Source organism: Nicotiana tabacum, chromosome 17 (assembly GCF_000715075.1).
Source record: "Nicotiana tabacum cultivar K326 chromosome 17, ASM71507v2, whole genome shotgun sequence".
Classification (NCBI taxonomy): domain Eukaryota; kingdom Viridiplantae; phylum Streptophyta; class Magnoliopsida; order Solanales; family Solanaceae; genus Nicotiana; species Nicotiana tabacum.
In genome coordinates this window covers 67,715,178-67,738,339 of record NC_134096.1, presented here as the reverse complement: position 1 = coordinate 67,738,339, position 23,162 = coordinate 67,715,178, and the positions used below count along the sequence as shown (strand labels likewise).

Sequence of the window (23,162 nt, the reverse complement as noted above, 5' to 3'; positions counted from 1 at the left end):
ACCAAACATGCACCCAAGTTCTAAAATATCATACGAACTTGCTCGCGCGATCAAATCTCTAAAATAACACCAAGAACTACGAATCGGACACCAAATCAAAGGAAATTTCCAAGAAAACTTTAAAACTTATATTTTTACAACTGGACGTCCGAATCACGTCAAATCAACTCCGATTCTCACCAAATTTGACAGACAAGTCATAAATATTATAGTGGACTTACATCGGACTCCGAAACCAAAATACGGTCCCGAGGTCAATAAATTCAATATCAGTAATTTCTTAAAAATTATTAAGCTTTCAAGCTTTTAATTTTTCATCAAAATTCCTTATCTCGGGCTAGGGACCTCAGAATTTGATTCCGGACATACGTCCAAGTCCAAAATCACGATACGGACCTACCAGAATTGTCAAAACACTGTTCTGGGTCCGTTTGCTCAAAATGTTGACCAAAGACAACCCAGTTGAGTTTTAATGCTCTATTTCACATTTTAATCCATTTTTCACATAAAAACTTACCGAAAAATTGTACGGACTGCGCACGCAAGTCGATGAATGATACATGGTACTTTTCGAGGTCTTAGAACACAGAATTACTTATTAAATTTAAAGATGATATTTTGGGTCATCACATTTTCCACCTCTAAAACAAACGTTCGTCCTCGAATGGAGTTAGAAAAAATACCTGAGCTGGAGAAAAGGTGTGGATATTTATTCTGCATGTCCGACTCGGACTCCCAGGTAGATGCCTCTACCGGCTGACCTCTCCATTGCACCCGAACTGAAGGATAACTCTTAGACCTCAACTGTCGGACCTGCCGGGCTAGAATAGCCACTGACTCCTCCTCGTAAGTCAAATCTTTGTCCAATTGGATTGAGCTGAAATCTAACACATGGGACGGATCACCATGATATTTCCGGAGCATAGACACATGGAACACCGGATGAATCGCTGATAAACTAGGTGGTAATGCAAGCCTATAAGCTACTTCACCTACCCTTTCAAGAATTTCAAAGGGTCCGATATACCTAGGGTTCAACTTGCCCTTCTTTCAGAACCTCATTACACCTTTCATAGGTGAAACCTGGAGCAATATTCTTTCTCCAACCATGAATGCAATATCACGAACTTTACGGTCGACATAACTCTTTTGCCTAGACTGAGCTGTGCAAAGTCGATCCTGAATAATCTTGACCTTATCCAAGGCATCTTGTACCAAATCGGTACCCAACAACCTAGCCTTTCCCGGTTCAAACCAACCAACTGGCGATCGACATCGCCTTCCGTACAATACCTCATATGGAGCCATCTGAATGCTCGACTGCTAGTTATTATTATAAGCAAACTCAGCAAGTGGCAAGAACTGATCCCAAGAACCTCCAAAGTCTATAACACAAGCGCGGAGCATATCTTCCAATATCTGAATAGTGCGCTCTGACTGTCCGTCTGTCTGTGGATGAAATGTTGTACTTAACTCCACCCGCGTGCCTAACTCATGTTGTACAACCCTCAAGAAATATGAGGTAAACAGCGTACCTCAATCTGAAATAATAGACACGGGCACACCATGAAGACGGACAATCTCACGAATGTAAATTTCAGCTAACCTCTCTGAAGAATAGGTAACTGCCACTAGAATTAAATGTGCTGACTTGGTTAACCTGTCCACAATGACCCAAACTATGTCAAATTTTCTCTGAGTCCATGGGAGCCCAACAACAAAATCCATAGCGATATGCTCCCACTTCCACTCAGGAATTTCTAACTTCTGAAACAAACCACCAGGTCTTTGATGCTCAGACACCGAGCTATATAAACAACTATATCATTTTTCATATTCTCCACCAATAACGTTGCCACAAATCTTGATACATTTTGGCGGTACCTGGATGAATAGAATACCTGGAACTGTGTGCTTCTTCAAGAATTAATTCACGAAGCCCATCCATATTAGGCACACAAATATGACCCTGCATTCGCAGAATCCCATTTTCCCCCACAGCAACCTGTTTGGCATCACCGTGCCGCACCGTGTCCTTAAGTACAAGTAAATGAGGATCATCATACTGCCTCTCTCTGATGCGCTCATATAAAGAAGACCAAGCGACTGTGTTCTGAAACATCTAACCTCACGAACTAATTAGCCAAAGTCTGAACATCTGCAACTAATGGCCTCTCACCAACCGAAATATACGCAAGACTGCCCATACTCACAGCCTTTCTACTCAAAGCATCGGCCACCACATTGGCCTTTCCGGGGTGATACAAAATGGTGATATCATAGTCTTTCAACAACTCTAACCATCTTCTCTGCCTCAAATTAAGATCCTTTTGTTTGAACAGATACTGAAGGCTACGATGATCAGTAAATACCTCACACGAGACACCGTAGAGGTAATGCCTCCAAATCTTCAGCGCATAAACAATGGCTTCCAATTCTAAGTCATGAACAGGATAATTCTTCTCGTGAACTTTCAACTGCGCAACGCATATGCAATTACCTTACCATCTTGCATTAATACTGCACCAAGCCCAATGTGAGATGCGTTACAATATACCGTATACGATCCAGAATATGTGGGTAATACCAACATTGGCGCCATAGTCAAAGCGGTCTTGAGCTTCTGAAAGATCAACTCACACTCGTCTGACCATCTGAATGGGACATCTTTCTGGGTCAATCTGGTCAATGGGCTTGCTATAGATGAAAACCCTTCCACGAACCGACGATAATAACCTGCTAAACCCATGAAACTCCGGATCTCTATAACTGAAGTAGGTCTAGGCCAATTCTAAACAGCCTCAATCTTCTTAGGATCCACATTTATGCCTTCTGCCGATACAACATGCCCCGAAAAGGCAACCGAGTCTAACCAAAACTCACATTTTGAAAACTTGGCATATAACTGATTATTCTTCAAGGTGTGAAGCACACTTTGAAGATGCTGCTCATGTTCCTCTCGACTGCTGGAGTAAATCAAGATATCATCAATGAATACAAACACAAAAGAATCCAAATAAGGCTTGAACACCCGATTCATCAAATCCATAAATGCTGCTGGGGCATTTGTCAACCCAAATGACATTACTAGGAATTCGTAATGCCCATAACGAGTTCGAAAAGCTGTTTTAGGGATATCAGATGCCCTAATCTTCAACTGATGGTAACCATACCTCAAATCGATCTTCGAAAATACCTTGGCACCCTGAAGCTGATCAAATAAGTCATCAATTCTTGGCAGCGGATATTTGTTTTTAATAGTGGCTTTGTTCAACTGCTGATAATCTATACACATCCGCATAGAGCCATCTTTCTTCTTTACAAATAATACTGGTGCACCCTAGGATGAGACACTGGGTCTAATGAATCCCTGATCAAGCAAGTCTTGTAAATTCTCTTTCAATTCTTTCAACTCTTGCGGGGCCATACGGTATGGTGGAATAGAAATGGGATGAGTGCCGGGAGCCAAATCTGCAGGAAATACTTCTGGAAATTCACGAACAACTAGTACTGAGTCCATAGAAGGAGCATTCACTCTAGGATCGCGAATATAAGCCAAATAGGCTAGACACCCTTTCTCTACCATACGTCGAGCTTTCATATAAGAAATAACCCTGCTGGCAGAATGACCAGGAGTTCTTTTCCACTCTAATCGAACCCCGGCATAGCTAGGGTCACTGTCTTGGCATGATAATCCGATATAGCATGATAAGGGGACAGCCAATCCATACCCAAGATGACATCAAAATCTACCATATCAAGAAGTAGAAGGTCCACACTAGTCTTAAGATTACCAATAGTAACCATACATGAATGATAGACATGATCTACTATAACAAAGTCTCCCACCGGTGTAGATACACATAGAAGCACTCAAAGAATCACAAGGCACAACCAAATATGAAGCAAAATAGGAGGGCACATAGGAATAAGTAGATCTTGGATCAAATAGAACTGAAGCATCTCTATGGCAAACTGGAATAATACCTATGATCACAGCATCAGATGACTCGGCCTCAGGCCTAGCTGGAAATGCATAAAATTAGGGCTGGGCCCCACCATTCTAAACTGCGTCTCTAGGACGGCCTCTAACTAGTTGGCCTCCACCTCTAATGGTCTGACCTTCACCTCTAATGGCCTGACCTCCACCTCTAATAACCTGACCTCCACCTCTAGCTGCCTGACCCCTACCTCTAGCTGGCTGAGCAGGTGGTGAAGCAACCAGTGCTGGTATGATGGCACGAGAATCTTGCCGAGATCTATTACTCGCCAATCTAGGGCAATACCTCTTGATGTGACCAATGTTCCCACACTCATAACACCCATCCTGATACCGTGGCTGCTGAAGCTGAAGCTGACCCAAATGGGCCGGATAACCGCTGTAGTAACTTTGTAGTGGTGGTGCACTGATAGGAGCTGAATGTGCACTGAATGCTGGCTGCCCAGGACCGTGACTCCCTGAAGCACCGGGAGATGCATTGAGTTCTGAATGAAACGGTCTGGGAGGATGACCCCTACCAAAATTACCTCTGTCTCCAGACAAGGCACCACTGTAACCACCGAACTGACGAGGCCTCTTATCAGACCTCTGCCTTCTCTCCTGTGCAAGAACTATCTCGATCCTCCTTGCGACATTAGGAGCCGCCTGAAAAGAAATCTCACTTACGGTCTCCTTGTCCATCTGAAGTTGATAGGGTGAGTGAGTCCCTCAATGAACCTCCTCACTCTCTCTCCCTCCGTAGGTAGTAAAAGAAGAGCATGACGGTCCAAATCCACAAAACGGAACTCATATTGAGTAACAGTCATACTGCCCTGCTGTAGACGCTCAAATTGCTTGCGGAATTCCTCTCTCAGTGTGATAGGGAGAAACTTCTCCGGAAATAGCTGAGAGAACTGCTCCCAGGTAAGTGCAGGCAATCCGACTGGTCGGGTCAATGTATAATCCCTCCACAACCTCCTGACGGAACCCGTCATCTGAAATACAGCAAAATCAACCCCATTGGTCTCAACTATACCCATGTTCCGCAACACCTCGTGGCAGTGTTCAAGATAATCTCGTGGGTCCTCAGAAGGTGTACTACTGAAGTGAACTGGAAAGAGCTTAGTAAACTTATCCAGTCTCAATAAAGCCTCAAAAGACATGGCGGGCCTATCACCGGTCTGTGCAGCAATAACTAGCTGAACTACCCCAACTGGCGGGGCTGCTGGAGCCTGATTCTGGGGAGCCATCTGCTTCGGAGCGGGAGTAGTGGGAGTTTGTGCTCCTCCCCCAGCCTGTGAAATAGCTGGTGCCATTGGAAATGTACCATTCTGGGACATGCCCTCCATAAGATTCACCAAACAGACTAGAATGTTTTGAAGCACGGGAGTAGCTATGAATCCTTCCGGGACCTGAACTGGTCCAGCTGGTACATTCTGAACTGGAACCTCCTCCTGAAGGTCCACCTGAGGTTCTACAATAGGTGCAGCTGCTCGAGCTCTAGACTGAGCTCTACCTCGGCCTCTAGCACGTCCTCGGTCTCGACCTCTACTCCTGGCCATAGTTGCCACCAGGGGTTCTTGTCCTTGTCCATCGGTAGAGGTATTACGTGTTCTCACCATCTGTGAGAGAATAATAGTAGAATGGTTCAATCATCGATGATAGAATAAAATCGCATGATAGAATAAGAAAGAACTGATATTGTTCCTAAACTTCATAGCCTATGAGTGATAAGTACAGACGTCTCCGTACCGATCCTTCAGACTCTACTAAGCTTGCTCGTGACTCGTGAGACCTATGCCTAGTGCTCTGATACCAACTGTCACGACCAGAAATTCCCCTCTTCGGACCGTGATGGCGCCTAAAATTTCACTTGCTAGGCAAGCCAACGTTAGAATAATATTATCCATTTTTAAAACAATTTTTAAATTTGTTAATAACAAAGAACAAGTGTGGAAGTAAAGTCTAAAATATAGTGAATAATTCATAAAAAAACGGTGTCTAAATACCATCCCAGAATTGGTGTCACAAGTGCACGAGCTTCTAGAATAATACAAATAAGGGTCTGAATAAGATAAAGCTATCTGAAAATAAACACACAACTAAAGTAAAGTAGTTAGGAACTTCAGAAACTGCAGACGCCGTGCAGTTATACCTCAAATCTCCTCTAGTAGCTGAAATCTGAGCAAGTCTATGGTACGCCGCTGGGACCAACTCCAAAATCTGCACAAGAAGTGCAGAGTGTAGTATCAGTACAACCGACCCCATGTACTGGTAAATGCTGAGCCTAACCTCGACGAAATAGTGACGAGGCTAAGGCGGGTCACTTACATTACCTGTACGCAATATTAGTAACAACAACGATAATAGAAACAAATCAGGTAACTCATTTATAATAATTAAAGCCAACTCAGCAGTCATAACCAATTATCATTTCCATCAATTCTGTTGTAGCGTGCAACCCGCTCTCACAATATATTCACATTCAATTCTGTTGCAGCGTGCAACCCGCTCTCACAATATATTCACATTCAGTTTTGTTGCGGCGTGCAACCCGATCCCCCATATATATATATATATATATATATATATATATATATATATATGTATGTATGTATGTCGACTTTTAAATAAGTCTGTTGTGGCGTGCAACCCGATCCTCCAATATAGACTTTTAATAAGTCTGTTGCGGCGTGTAACCCGATCCTCCAATATGGACTTTTCATAAGTCTGTTGTGGCGTGCAACCCGATCCTCCAATATATTCATTATAATTAATTCTGTTGCGGCGTGCAACCCGCTCCTCCAACATATTCATCTACCAATTCTTATAGAAGAAATTTTTTCAATAAATACAACAATTAATATAAAATTACAAGACAACAAGCATACAATAATTATGATTTAATTATGAAACAAACAAAGGCAAATAGCAAATTATTATGGAAATCAGAGAGAAAATATGCAGTTTAATATTTAATATGCTAAATGTCAAATAACAATTAAGGCACCTAATTCAAATAACATGTAACAATTAATGCAGGAATTCAAGAATTAATATTTAACAAAGAATAGGAGAGAAATAATTTTTATAATAATTAATTCATGATTTAAAACAAATTATGATTTTTCAAGTAAGCAGGCAAACAATTAATTTGACAACGTATAGACACTCGTCCCCTCGCCTATACGTCGTTCACATGCATTTCACATAATAAATAATTTAAGGGTTCTATTCCCTCAAGTCAAGGTTAACCACGACACTTACCTCGCTTTGCAAATTCCAATTAATTACTCGACCACAACTTTTCCTTTTAAATTTATCTCCAAAAGCTGCAAATCTATTCACAAACAATTCGATATACTCAATACGAATCATAGGAATTAATTCCATATGAATTTATAAAGTTTTCGGATAAAAATCCGAAATTTATTAAAATATTCGGTAGTGGGACCCACGTCTCAAATCCCAAAAAAACTTACGAAATTCGAACATCCATTCCGAGACGAGTCCAACAATATAAAAATTATCCAATTCCGATGTCAAATGGACCTTCAAATCTTAAATTTTTGTTTTTGAAAGATTTTATAAAAATCTAATTTTTCTTCCATAAATTCACGGATTCATGATATAAATGAGTATGAAATCATGAAATATAATCAATATAGGATAAGGAACACTTACCCCAATGTTTTCCCGTGAAAATCGCCCAAAAATCGCCTTACCCGAGCTCAAAAAGGGAAAAGGGTTGAAAATGGGATTCCGAATCCCATTTTCCAGAACTTAAGTTCTATTTCTGGGACTTTTACCCTTCGCGAACGCGGTCAGTGCCTCGCGTTCGTGAAGCACAAATTTGTGCTGTCCCATTTTACACTTCGCGAATGCGAGGGCTACTTAGCGAACGCGAAGCTTGCCTAGCTTGGCCTTAACGACCCGACATGTCATTTTGAGTATCACAACCCCGTTCCCCCATTTACTGCTCAATTTATACCTCACAGTTGATTTATGACTTATCGGGTTAGTTGATTCGGGTCTGAAAGGATTTCGGAGTAAAATGAGACACTTAGTCTCATAATTGAAAACTTAAGTTGGAAAAGTTGATCGGATATTCACTTATGTGTAAACGACCTCGGAATTTAATTCCGATGATTCCAATAGCCCCGTATGATGATTTTGGACTTAGGAGCGTGTCCGAAAAATTATTTGGAGGAACGTAGTGGAATTGGGCTTGAAATGCCGAAAGTTGAATTTTTTGGAAGTTTGACCGGGGAATTGACTTTTTGATATCGAGGTCAGAATCCGATTATGGAAATTGTAATAGTTTCATTATGTCATTTATGACTTGTGTGCAAAATTTGAGGTCAATCGGACTTGATTCGATAGGTTTCGGCATCGAATGTAGAAGTTGGAAATTTCATAAGACTAAAGTTTCAAGTGAGTTCGCACAAGACCTAAATTCAAATGAGTATAACTCTCATGATACGAAGTATTATATAGTGTATTACCTATCAAATTAAATATCTTTGAGTATATTTTCTAACGCTTCAAACCGTTTGTCATTTGGACTTTCTTACAAGAAGTTATGACCAAATTACCAAAGGCTGGAAACATACCATTCTGCGACCAATTATGCAATCGCAAAACAGTTATGCAATCGTAAAACAGTTATGCGATCGCAAAACTGGTCGCAGAATGGACTAGAAGAGCCTAATTTTGGGCGTCGATTTTGCTATCAATTTTGCGGCCCGCATACCCATTCTGCGGTCCATTATGCGACCGCAGACCTGCTTTCGGAGGGTTAATTTTTCTATTTTTATAACCCGACTCCATTTTGATAAATAGGCTTTGAGGCTTATTTTGGGGCAATTATCTGATGATTTTAGAGAGAAGTGAGAGTGTTCTAGAGAGAGGAAGTAGATGAAGTGTCTTGTTAATCAAATTCTTGTCCAAGCCTTGAAATCCAACAAGAAATCCCTCAAGTTCTTCATCAAAGAGGTAAGGTTCTAACCCCTAATCTTCAATTTCGAGTTTGGGTAATGATGGGTTATTAAGAGTATGATTCTTGGGTGTAATAGTATTATTTATACGTATCAATAAGGTTTATGGAAAGAGTGTTGAGTTAAAATGGGTAAAGATTGGGTTGAAAATGGTAGAAATCTTCAACGACTTCAATTGAAGATTTGAGGGTCGAGTTGATGTCGGAATTTGGTGAAATTTGTATGGTTGGACTCATGGTTGGATGGGCGTTAATATTTTGTAACTTTTGTCGGGTTCCAAAATATGGGCCCACGGGCGATATTTGAGTGTAATTTCTGATTTTTGGAAAATATTAGTATTTTGATATGGAATTAATTCCTATAATTTTTGTGGGCTGAATCAAATTAATTGTGACTAGAATCGAGCAGTTTGGAAGTTGATACGCGCATAATAGAATTTCTGGAGCATTGCTTAGCTTGCTCGACATTGGATTTGGCTTGTTCGAGGTAAGTAACTCTTCTAATCTTAGAGGTGAGGGTATGAACCCTGAATATATGTATTTCGTGAATTGTTGGGAGGTGACGCACATGCTAGGTGACGGGCGTGTGGACGTGCACTATAGAAATTGTGACATAATTGTTTCTATGAAATTGTGTAGTAAATAATCTTGGCATTTTCCATGCGATTTTATGTGTTAATGAAATTGAGCTGAAAAGCATATTAAAAATCATGTTGAGGCTATGTGCCAGTATTATTGGGACCCACAGAGGTCATATTATTGTGAATTATTTATTTTAAATTGAAAATTAATACTCAGTCATATTCATGTCATTACATATCATATCTCAGTCTCTGTTATTATTTATTGATACGTCATATCATCATTTTGGGTTGTTCTCATGACATTGTGAGCCCATGAGAGAGACTGGAGAGAATGATGACTGAGAGAGGCCGAGGGCCTGATTGTGAGGATATTTTTGGGATCGGGTTGCACACCGCAGAGGCCATGTTGGCTTTATATTATTATTGCACGTGAGTTGGCCGTGCGGATCCTTATATTATTATTGCACGTGAGTTGGCCGTGCAGCACGTGAGTTGGCCGTGCGGATCCAGACATTTATATTATGGCACGTGAGTTGTCCGTGCTTACGTGAGTTGTCCGTGCCTATAGCGCTTGGGCTGTAGGAGCCCCTCATGAGTCTGTACACATCCCTAGTGAGCGCAGTCGACTATAAACAGGGATTGGGCTGCACGCCGCAACAGGTATTGTATAACGCTGAGTGATTGAGTGTGCTGAGCACAGTGAGAGAGAATGCGAGACAGTGAGATTGAGTACTCTGAGAGTGTGAGTACATGAGTACAATCTCTGAGATACATTGCATTGACATGCACACATGACATATATGCATAGAGATGTATTTTTCTCATGCTGTACGGTATCACATTATTCATGATTTCTCACACATGTTGACATATGGGCATAGTGATGCATTTGTTTTACAATGGTTATCTGAAAAGAAAATGAGATTTTTTATTTATTATTGAAAGGATTTTGGAAAAAATTCTGTTTTCAAACTTATTCACATTTTTGGTAACTTTGGCAAAAGATTTGGGTTTTCACTGATGTACTTGAAAGGAACAACTATTATTGCTGAAATCATGATGTGACTGAGCATTTTATCTCTGAGTTACTTATGGTATTATTTGCTTTATGTCATTATTAACTGTTGTGGATTAGTGGATTTGGACCCGACCTTGGTAGAAGCTCGTCACTACTTTCAACCTAAAGCTAGGTTTGTTACTTACTTAGTACATGGGGTCGGTTGTACTGATACTATACTTCTGCACATTGCGTGTAGATGTTGACTGTTATTGTTGATGTGCTTGATGGTTGCGGGATTTGAAGATGTACCTGCGTTCCTGTTGTAGCTGCCCCTTGTTCATGGTAGCCTTAAATTTATAAAAGCTCTATTTATGTACTATTCAAACAAACCATGTATTTATTTCATTTCCTCTTTGTATACTCTATTCTTAGAAGCTCATGATTTGTACTACCAGTTCTTAGGAAAAAGTATTGGTTTTAGATATTTTCTTTTAATTAATTGCCTCGTTAATTTCATTGAAATCAGATAGTTGGTAATTGGCTTACCTAACGAGTTGGGTTAGGTGTCATAACGACTAGTTGGATTTTGGGTCGTGACACTTGGCCTTCGCGAACGCGAAGGCAATAATCCGAACACACCAGAAGCCTGAAGTCTGCAGAAAACCAGATTTTCTAAGTCCGAAAATAATCCGTTAATCACCCGAAACCAACCCGAGCCCTCGGGGCTCCAAACCAAACATGCACCCAAGTCCTAAAATATCATACGAACTTGCTCGCGCAATCAAATCGCCAAAATAACACCAAGAACTACGAATCGGATACCAAATCAAAGGAAATTTCCAAAAAAAACTTTAAAACTTATATTTTTACAACCGGACGTCCGAATCACGTCAAATCAACTATGATTCTCACCAAATTCGGCAGACAAGTCATAAATATTATAGTGGACCTACACCGGGATCCAGAACCAAAATGCGGACCCGAGGTCAATAAATCTAATATCAGTAATTTTTTAAAAATCATTAAGCTTTCAAGCTTTTAATTTTTCATCAAAATTCCATATCTCGGGTTAGGGACCTCGGAATTCGATTCCGGGCATACGCCCAAGTCCCAAATCACGATACGGACCTACTGGAATAGTCAAAATACTGATCCGGGTCTATTTTCTTAAACATGTTGACCAAAGTCAACTCAATTGAGTTTTAAAGCTCTATTTCACATTTTAATATATTTTTCACATAAAAACTTTTCGAAAAATTGTACGGACTGCGCACGCAAGTCGAGGAATAATACATGGTACTTTTTTAGGTCTTAGAATATAGAATTACTTATTAATTTAAAGATGATATTTTGGGTCATCACATTGAGTCTCGGGTTCATTGATTTCTTCAGGAATCTCAGAACTAATCAGATCTTGGGTCTCTTCAGGAGATCCCTTCATAATATCATTTTGATCATTTGTCGATTTTCTTTTTCTAGGATTTCGATCCTTAGAATCCAAAGATCTACCACACTTCAGGCGTGCTTTAGGTTCACTAGCTCTCATGCTAGTAGATGGTCCTGCTGGGACATCAATTCGGATATACACATTCTCTGTAGGGATATGTGACTTAGTTATCCTTTTCAAATCAGTAAATGCGTCTCACATTTGATTGTTATATTCTGTAAATGGACTATCTTCTGGACCTCCTGATTATACATAGGGGTACGTGGATCAAAGTGAGATAATGATGAAACTTTTCACACAATTTCTCTTTTGATTTCCTTTTTCTCTCCCCCTAATTGTGGGAAATTTATTTCATCAAATCGACAATCTACAAATAGAGCAGTAAATAAATCTCCCGTCAATGGTTCAAGATAGCGAATAATAGAGGGTGATTCAAACCCAATATATATTCCTAACCTTCTTTGAGGGCCCATCTTACTACATTGTGGTGGTGCTACTGGCACATATACAGCACATCCAAAAATTCGTAGATGGGCAATATTTGGTTCATGACCAATAACTAATTGTGACGGAGAATATTTATTATAATGTGTTGGTCTGAGACGGATAAGTGATGCTGCGTGCAAGATAGCATGACCCCAAATAGTAGTGGGCAATTTTGTTTTTATAAGTAGTGGTCTTGCTATCAATTGCAGCCGTTTAATAAATGACTCTGCAAGGCCATTTTGAGTATAAACATAAGCTATAGGATGTTCAACTTTTATTCCAACTGATAGACAGTAATTATCAAAAGCTTGAGATGAGAATTCTCCAGCATTATCAAGGCGAATAGCGTTTATAAGATAATCTGGGAATTGTGCCTTTAATCGAATTATTTGTGCTAATAACTTTGCAAATGTCAGGTTGTGAGATGATAGTAGACACACATTTCTGGCCAGAAATATTCTTTGTAATACAAAGATATTCCACATTCATTTTATCTATTGTCTCAACATGATACCCATTTCGGCGGATATCTATAAAACTCAACAAGTTTCTTCGGGACTTGGAGGATAACAATGCATTGTCGATAATAAGTTTTGTTCCCTTAGGCAAAAATACAGTAGCTCTTCTGGAGCCTTCAATCAAACTTATATTACCAGAAATTATAGAAACATTTGCCTTTTCCTTATGCAAATAAGAAAAGTATTTCTGATATTTGAATATGGCATGAGTTGTTCCACTATCAATTACACAAATATCTTCATGATTGGTCTTTGATCCAAACATAATTTGAGGATTATCCATATTCTTCAAAATGACATAAACAAAATAAATATGATAGTAAACATCATTATCAAAGCATAACTTTTATTTATGTACAACTATTACATAACCATATTATCTACTACAAACAATAAAAATTAAAATATTTACATCTCTACAGATTTATCACCGATCACATGACTTGTTTCTCCTTCTAGGTGTGCAAAGTAATCAGCTATATCCAAATGCATGAAGTCTAAATTATCTTCAGAAATAAAATTTGCTTCAACATTTTTCTCTGTCTTCTTCAGGGAGGCTTGATACAGCTCAACCAGGTGCTTTGGCGTACGACATGTACGTGACCAGTTCCCTTTTCCGCCACATCTATAGCATGCATTTTCTGGCTTTGCTGCTTGCACCGCTTCATGTTTTTGTTCCTTCCTTTTCCACTGCTGGTAGTGAGGAGGGTTCTTTGGTGCATTGTTATTATCATGATTAGAGTTTTCTCCTTGACCATGGCCATGACCACGGCTAGGGCCACGTCCTCTTCCACGCTTAGCTTGGTGGAAGTTCGTCTCATTCACTTCAGGGAATGGACAAGAACCAGTAGGTCGGCTTTCATGGTTTTTCATTAATAGCCCATTATGTTGCTCGGCTACAAGAAGATATGAGATAAGTTCAGAATACTTTTTGAATCCCATCTCTCGATATTGCTGCTACAAGAGCATATTCGAGGCATGAAAAGTAGTGAAAGTTTTCTCCAACATATCATGATCAGTAATATTATCACCACATAGTTTCAATTGGGAAATAATTCTGAACATAGCAGAATTATACTCACTGATAGATTTTAAATCTTGTAGCCTTAGATGAGTCCAATCACAACATATCATGATCAGTAATAAATGCATAATCTTTTTCAGGAAGATTAACTATAGCGGAGTAATAAATGGACATACACAATAATTATTTTCATAACATAAAACTGATTTTTGGAATTTTCAGTTTCTGAAAAATATTAAATAGTAACAAATATTAAAATCTCCAAATAATAATATTTAAAAATAAAAATAAGCTCGAAAAAATATTTTCACTTTAGCTGATGTCACCGGAATTTATCAATTTATCACAGTTAAAAAAGGAGCATCATCCTATCCAAAAGGAAACATTGGCTCAGTGCCACAACCTCATTTCCAATTTCTCAAATGGCAGTCTCACCCATAGCCAATCTCTTCTCCTTCTTCAGCCCCTCCAAACCCCCACCCCCTAAAGCTGCCCCCCTCCAATTCTCTCTTCCCTTCGCTGATTCCCTCTCTTCTTCAACACCTATCAACAATCACAAATACCCGTTACCATTATCGTGTTCTAATTCTGATGTTACGACCGTCGTTTGCCCCTCACTTGCTAATGCAAACACCCTTTACTTCAGGTCGGGGTACAATGTTCAGGTAATTGTGGATGATAATGAGCACGAAGAGAAGCTCGTCGGCCGGTTTCGGAGGGAGGTTATGAGAGCTGGAGTCATACAGGAATGCAAGCGCAGGAGATATTTCGAGAACAAGCACGACAAATTGAAGCGCAAGTCACGTGAGGCTGCTAAACGCAACCGCAAGAGGTGCTTCTCTTATACCCTTTCCTCCCATTTTGCCTTTCAAATCGGTGTTTGAACCCCTTTGTGCTTTTGCTTTTCTTCTCCGTTAATTAACAAGAAATGTGTTCGATACTACTTTTTATCGCAAAGGTGGGTATTTTTGCTAGGATGGTATGTAATTGAACTAGGTTTAGTCCTTTTGGTTAGTTGAATGTGCTGTTTGTATTAATTCAAATCTATCAACTAGCTTCGGTGCGAATCTAGTTGTGTTCCCTCTATTTGGGCCACAATTCTAATCATTAAGTTATCGGTGGGGTGTTGAGTCTTTCATTGCCTTATATGGTCTCGGGCAATCCTCACTTGAGCTAGCTTTTGGGGTTGCGTTAGGCTCTCTATTTCTTTATCATGGTACCTGTGCTAGGTTTACCCAATTCTTGTTTCGCCTGATGTTGGGCCCCTATATTATGTTGTCCACGCTCCAGTTGTCAGGCCTGGGCTTGCCAGGGGTATTGGATATCCCACATCGATGAGATGTTGGTTCTTTGGTCTCTTTATATGGTCTCAGGCAATCCTCACCTCGTGAGCTAACTTTTGTGATTAAGTTATGTCTGAAGTCCGTTTCTTTATTATAGTATCAGAGCCAGGTTCACCCAATTCTTGTTTCATCTGTTGTATGGCCCCTATATTATGTTGTCCTCTATGTTGGATATCTCACATCAGTGGGGCGTAGGTCCTTTGGTCTCCTTATATGATCTTGGGCAGTCTCACCTCTTGAGCTAGCTTTTGGGTTGAGTTAGGTTCAAAATTCATTTCTTTATCAAGCTGTCTTGTGTTCTATCGAAGTATCACAACCTAGACCCATGACACATATTGTCTGCTTTGGTCAATAGACTTCACAGATCTGTCCTATAGGCTACGCTATTGAGCCCTAATGCGCGCCTACCATGTGAACTTGCGCTCTGTGTTATACAGTACATTAATTTTCTCTCTTTTCGTCGTGAGATTTGCCTAAGGTATCATATGCAACCCTTTTGTAAGGCCTGTCAACCTACTTTTGACCTGTCCTCATTAGTTTACCTTTGTCATGGGGAGTCTATGATGTCATAACTATAAAGGTAACTTAAAAGTCTCAGCAGTTATACAGCTTCAAATTGGTATTGCCAGTCAAATTAAAGGCCTCAATATTATGTCTGTGGCAGTAGAAGCGAATTCTACTAGCTCCTTGTTATATATAAATTGTGGTAGGGTGTCTTTGCTCGAAAGCCTGGTTCTTGATAATAAAGTGCTGTGCTTTCAAGCTTGAAAGAGAAGTAGGCTATGCATCCTTTATTTATTAGCTTTTGGTTCCTTGGTTGCTAGTTTTGACATCCACAAAATGTCGAATTGCTGAGCTTTGTCAAGCTAGTGATTTAGAATGAGACTCTGATCCATCAGCCCTTTCATATCAACAATTTCTAGTTTTATGGTTTAGAAGATATTTATAAATTATGATCATGATCCAACTTATGAATTTTTTTGATAAATAACTTAACTGCAAACTTTATAACATCCATTTTTAATTACTATATAATTTTCTATCATTCTTACGTCTCTTCTATTGGAACAGACGCGGCCCACCAAGAAATTTCTCAGATGATAAGCAAGAGGCATCTAAAAACAAGAGGGATGACGAAGGGGAAGATAACTGGGAACTTCCTGATGGAGGTCTTCCCTATTAATTTTATTGTAGTGTCTTTTTCCTTTTTTTTGGGTCCTGTAGAAATGTGGTTTATTTCCACTTTGGAGAGAATCTATTCATGTAATTCCCCACGGGAATCATTTTCCTTGATTTTTCCAACTGCATTTACCTGATTCCTTTGGTACTATATGCTCATGAAGATGTAATTGTTAAGCCTGCGTCATAGTGTACGAGCTTCTGCTTGCTGTTTCATATTTTTGATCTCTTCAACTACTATTTCAACTACTAGTTGATAGGAGAGAACACATTACATATTAGAGTGAACATCATTGCAAGTTAACAATGTTGTCAGTATTTATGATGGACTTAACAGTCTCTGTCCTGGCCAGAGCGAGATGATAAATCTGCAAAATTATCCTAGGGGATATTTACTTGATCCTCTCAGCATGTTATTTGGATAACATGCGCAGTTGGTTTTTCGAATATGATACTGTTTGCCCCTTTTAGCACAAGCAAATGATCATTGAAAAATGAGAATATTGAAACTGAGAATGAATTTGAGAGAAGAATACTTGTTTTCTGTTGTTACAACAGTCCAAATTGAGTTGAAGTTAAACGACATTAGTGTTCCAGTTAACATCAAGGATATAGTAGGAGTTAGTGATGTTCCTCTGCACAGCCTGAGCTAAGTGTTCTACTTTGAACTTCTGTCGTTTATAGCCTTCCAGTGGAGTGGTCAGAGGCAGATCTAGAATTTAAGTAAAATTGTTTCAACCTTGAAGGTTATTAGTATTGAACCATTGTATCTTTAAAATTATGAGTTCATATTTACTATTTTTCACAATTTTATTGGATTTAAACATAAATATATGCTCATCGTCGAAAGTATTAGGTTCGGATTAGGTTCGGATGAATTCGGTACCAATGCTGATATGGTCTTTTGCCTAAGCAGAAGGAGATCATAAAGTGTTCATAAGAGCTTTTAGAAAGGACAAGAAGGTCTATATGCTCATATGAACCAGAGTTCTGCTAGTCAGAGAAATGAGAACAACAATAGTACTAAATTAGGTGGTCGGTTGAACAGAATGTGAACTGCACATAGTGTTTTTTGCGTGTTAATATCCTTTTGGGCGTCCAGAAATTAGTTAGACGGCTACCCTAATAAATCTGAAAAATAAATCAACTTTTCGTTTCAAAGCTATTTTATAAAGTATTTATATGTGGTGGTTCAAAGTCAATCTCACAAGATCCTGGACGGTTTAGTATATGCCATTACAATGACCATAAGGGAAAACGAACAAAGAAAAAGACCATGTACAAACACGTTGCCAATTTAAATAACAAAAGGAATACATTTAGTTGTTTTGAAAAGAGGAGAGATCTGGTTTTAGATAAGTTATTAAACTAAATATAGGGTATTCTAATTATTGGCGTGTTTCAGCAAGTTCTAAGATGCCATAGACAATGTCGCTGACTTTAATTTACGTGGCAAACTAGAGAGTGCCTTGGCAATTAATTCACATATTTTTTATTTTTCCAACGACTTTGGATAGACATTTTTAATCAACTTCTATTTTTATATGCAAGTATATCTTCTCTAATTGTTGTGGTATTACAAGAAACTGGAATTTTCCAGCCACAAACTAAACTGAGATTAGGATAGTACTGGGGATTGCTAACGTAACCGTCCAAAAGGATAGCCTTCGGATAACATCTACTATTTTTAACAAAGAAAATAAAATAAAATAAAATAAAATAAAATTTTGTGGTAGTCAATACAGCCTTCATATATCATTCTATTGATCAAAAAAATAAAGATAAAAAGACCGACATATCCAGGTCCAGATCCGAGTGAAAATGAAATAATCAATAATTGGCTACTCGACTTTGTTCAATATTCCCATTATTATTGCAAGTCGCAACTCACAAACCATGATAAGGCCCCTTCTCTTTCTTTATTCATATTCTTAAGCGGGAAATATATATATATATATAGTGCTAAAACAATTTTGAAACCACCTTGACGCTGCACTAAAAGCTTCCATTGTGTTAAAGGAGATTAATCAATTTATATAAATACAAAATATTCTTATTATCCCATTTGTTCAGCAGATTTTTTCGATCATGACAAGAATTTTATTGAAACCCCTTCATTGCACATAGCTCTACCGCTACCCTAGTGTTGTATTTTTGTAGTTAGCGGGTTACTGCATGTATGACAACTCAATAGTGGAACACTTTAACCTGTTGCAGCAGAATTAACTCTACGGTGAAAAGTTTATAGAGAGACTTATATATATCTTTGAGCTATTATTATACGTGAATTATGAACTGCTTATTCTATCAAAATGGTTCGATATATACTTTCATTGTCTAATACTAACTTCCTATACAAGCTCGTACAAATCTGAGTTGGATATATAAGAAGTACTAGACCAAATTATAAGAGGGCAGTTGCATATGATGTGACATGCACAACGTGTTTTTCGTGTTAATATCCTTTGGGTCGTCCAGAAAATAATAAGGCAAGTCGAGTGTATTTAAAAATCAATAAAGTTATTTTTGTCAAACCTATTTTCTTAAAGAATTTATGTGTGGTGGTTCATGTACAAGCGAAAAACTTCGTGTCATACATTGGACTTGGTCAATAGAGATAAAGCCTTCGAAAGTTGTGATGTATCGGCGTCATGATGTGTCGACCCGACTCCAAAAGGTCGAGGTCATGTAAAGAAGGCAAGTCCAGGACGAGTTGGCTTGGCAGAAGACGAGGACGAGGATGAACACATGTCCTCAGTATGCAGTAACAACTAGTTTAAGGATTTAGATTTCCTAAAAGAATATTTTAGTGAATATTCTCTTTGTTGTACTTTCTAGGGTTTTGTGGCCCATGTACCCTTATAAATAGAAAGAGATGTAGTTCTAGAAAACGGATAGTTTGTAAAAAACATCATTGACATTCTCTATAAAGATTCTCTCTTTATTGAATACATATAATTTCTACCTTTATACTTATTTGCCTCTATCCTTCTCTCCCGATCCAAAAAAAATCAAAATATTCAATTGCTTATCATCATCCATCATTATCAAAAATCTCAGTAGAAAATCTCACCCTTGTCGGGCGAACCTTGTTTCATTTATTGTCATTTATTGCTATCTTTCAAGTTCTTTAAGCCATTATTGCTCAATTATTATTCTAAGACATTCTTATCTAACAACACACGCATAATGTTTTTCATAAAATTACTAGATCTACAACAACAATAACAACAACTCAGTATAATTCTACTAGTGGGGTCTGGGGAGGGTAGTTTGTACACAGACCTTACCCCTACCCTATGGTAGAGAGCCTGTTTCCGATAGACCCCCGACTCCTCCCTCCAAGAACTTCCCACCTTGCTCTTGGGGTGACTCGAACTCACATTCTCTTGGTTGAAAGTAGAGGGTACTCACCACTAGAGCAACTCACTCTTGTTAATAAAATTATAAGATCTGCTATTTGAATATTGATATTGACTTTGACTAACCTCTTTCTCTATAACTTTAATCGTATAAAAACCTAGATAACTTTAATCGTATAAAAACTTAGATCTAAATATTGGGTTATACAGTTCCAAGTCGATTCACGAGAATTAATTTGGACGGCTTATTGTATGTCATTGCAATGAATAAAGGGGTACAAAAGAAATCGCAACAAAAAAGTACACTACGCACATCCACGTTTCCAATTTAAATACAACAAAAGGGATATATTTAATTGTTTTTAAAAGGGAAGAGATATAGTTTTAAACAATCAAATAATGGTTTTAACAATTAAGAAATGAGAAGTGAGTTGTTAAACTAAATGGAGGGTATTCTAATGCTTGGCGTGTTTCAGCAAGTTCTAAGATGCCATGGTATTTGTATACAGGAAAAATCGGGGGCAACGCATACCCCGATTTTTCGGTGAAGAAGACGGAAGGAGGGTACGAACACACGAGGTTGAAATCGAGGCTAGGTGCCTTTCGTACCGAAACACATGAAAGATGAACAATGTCGTTTTTCCGTTTATATAAACTAAGTAGGGTCGGGCCCAAACGAACACACCTTTTCCTTCGCAAAATAGGACTTTTTCCGAAATAGGACGTGCACGGCCGCGCACCTGGGAGTGTGCTCGCGCATATAGCCATGCACTTTGGATGGTATTCTGCATCACTTGCGTGCCCACTGCGCGCTCGCGCACCTGAGTGGCACCCTGCTCGATTCTCTGTTTCTCTCATTAAGTGCACGACTGTCCGTTGATCCCTGAACACGATCCCAATTTAATCCTTGAGCTTTTACTCAGACTTCAAAGCTCCATAATAGTTTGAATTCATTCCATAATATCTACATAGCTCGGGATCACTCCTACAAAGCATAAAACACACAATTGATACAAAGAACTAGCGATTAACGCTCAAACTCAATTAAAGTGCAGTAAATTAATGTGCAATAAGTAACTAAAACACACAATTATAGCTTACCATCATCTTTAACTCGTTTATCTAATATTCTTGATTATTTGTGTTGAATCGATACACATATCTTTAAATCCGCATATAAATTTAATTGTTATCCATTTTAAGGGTAACAGTTTGGCGCCCACCGTAGGGCTAAGGATAATAGTGGTGCTTTGATACAAATCTCCATAACACACTCTATTTTACGTTTGTTCTTTAAAGTCTTAATTTCAGGTTAGTTTAAAAATGTCAAATTCTCAGTCTGCCCACTTGAACGTTGACGATGAGTCTGTCCATCATGGCGAAAATAACAATCCGGTTCCTAGCAACGAGGTACCTCCTGCTGATCCCAACGGAGTCCCAGTTAATGATACGGTCGATGCTAATTCATAGGTGGCCATCGATGTCAACCTGCCAACTGATCCCGAAACAACATTCGTGGAGGACCCCGACCAACGGCTTGAGAAGCGTCCGAAGGCGAAGGCAATGGGGTTAGCCTACGGTTAATCTTCGAAATATTGCAGGCTTAACATACAACGATAGCGTAGTTGTAGAATCAAAGCCATGCCCCCCAGCAGAGTTGAGCCCGAACCATCCCGAGAGAACATCCGAAGGAATGACCAGATCACCGAGAGATCGGGTGAAACTGAGTTCGGGGTCAATCCTGAAATAATTAAAATGCTTGAAGCATTAACGAAATGGGTGGAATCAGGTGAAAAGAAAATTGAAACCAATGACAAGAAGGTGCAAACATACAATTCTAGGGTCGATCAAATCTCGGGAGCACCCCCGATATTGAAGGGGCCGAATTCCAAAAAGTTTATCTAGAAGCCTTTTCCTTCGAGCAGGGCACCGAAGCGGATCCCTAAAAGGTTTCGTATACCTGACATCCGAAAATAGAACGGAACCACGAATTCGAATGAGCAAGTGACCTCCTATATATGTGCAATCAAAGGTAACGACTTGGAAGATGATGAAATCGAGTCGGTGTTACCGAAGAAGTTTGGAAAAACTTTGTCCAAAGGAGCAATGATATGGTATTATAACTTACCCCCAAATTCCATTAACTCATTTGCTATGCTTGTAGATGCTTTCGTGAAGGCCCATGTCAGGGTCATCAAGGTCAAGACCAGAAAGTTGGACCTTTTTAAGGTTAAACAAAGAGACAACGAGATGCTCAAGGAGTTCGTGTCGAGGTTCCAGATGAAACAGATGGACTTGCCTCCGGTCGCAGATGATTAAGCCGTTCAAGCATTTACTCAAGGACTTAATCCATGAAGCTCCTTGGCTTCATAACAGCTAAAACAAAATTTGGTAGAGTGCCAGGCGGTAACTTGGGCCGACGTCCACAATAGGTACTAGTCAAAGTTCAGAGTCGAGGATGACCAACTTGGAGCCCCTTCTGAGTCTGTTTATCCCATCAAGGCAGATGACAGGTCCAAGAGAGTTGTCGATCATGAGCCAAGGCCTGTCTGGGATCGGTACCAACCATACAGCGCTGATCGAAAGGAAAATGGGTCCGAGCGTCAACCCCCAAGGAACGAAAAGAGAGGCAATCGAGGACCAAGTAGTCGTGGTCTGATGAGCAAAAATGGTTTCGACAGGCCGCTCGGGGGTAGGGAAGTTCCAAGATTGTCAGAGTATAACTTCAATGTTGATGTTGCCATCATCGTATCAGCCATCAGACGCATAAAGGAAACCAAGTGGCCCCAACCATTGCGGTTCGACCCTACCCAAAGAGATCCTAACTTGATGTGTAAGTATCATGGCACTCATGGCCACATGACCGAGGATTGCCGACAATTAAGAGAAGAAGTTACCCGGTTGTTCAATAACGGGCACCTCCGAAAATTTCTAAGTGATCGACCCAAAAATCATTTTAGGAACAGGGACACCAACAAATAGGTTGAACAAGAGGAGCCTCGGCATGTCATCAACATGTTGATTGGAGGGTCGATTCCCCAAGGACAAATGATAAAGCGCACTAAAGTACCTATCACAAGGAAAAAATGCACCCGAGATTATGTACCGGAGGGGACCATTTCATTCAACGATGAGGATGCCGAGGGCATTGTACAAGCTCACAACAATGCGTTAGTAATATACGTACTTATCAATATATCTTGAGTTAAATGTGTGTTGATTGATCCAGGCTGCTCAACCAACA

At 39.3% G+C, this 23,162-nt stretch overlaps 1 protein-coding gene across 1 annotated transcript; it reads left to right on the top strand.

Annotated features, from left to right (window-relative positions):
• Positions 1-14,409: 14,409 nt before the first annotated feature.
• LOC107767513 (small ribosomal subunit protein bS21c) lies at positions 14,410-16,772 on the top strand. The gene is made up of 2 exons (XM_016586546.2): positions 14,410-14,866; positions 16,449-16,772. The coding sequence occupies exons 1-2, from the start codon at positions 14,457-14,459 to the stop codon at positions 16,558-16,560; spliced, it is 522 nt and encodes a 173-aa protein (XP_016442032.1). The 5' UTR covers positions 14,410-14,456; the 3' UTR covers positions 16,561-16,772.
• Positions 16,773-23,162: the final 6,390 nt, after the last annotated feature.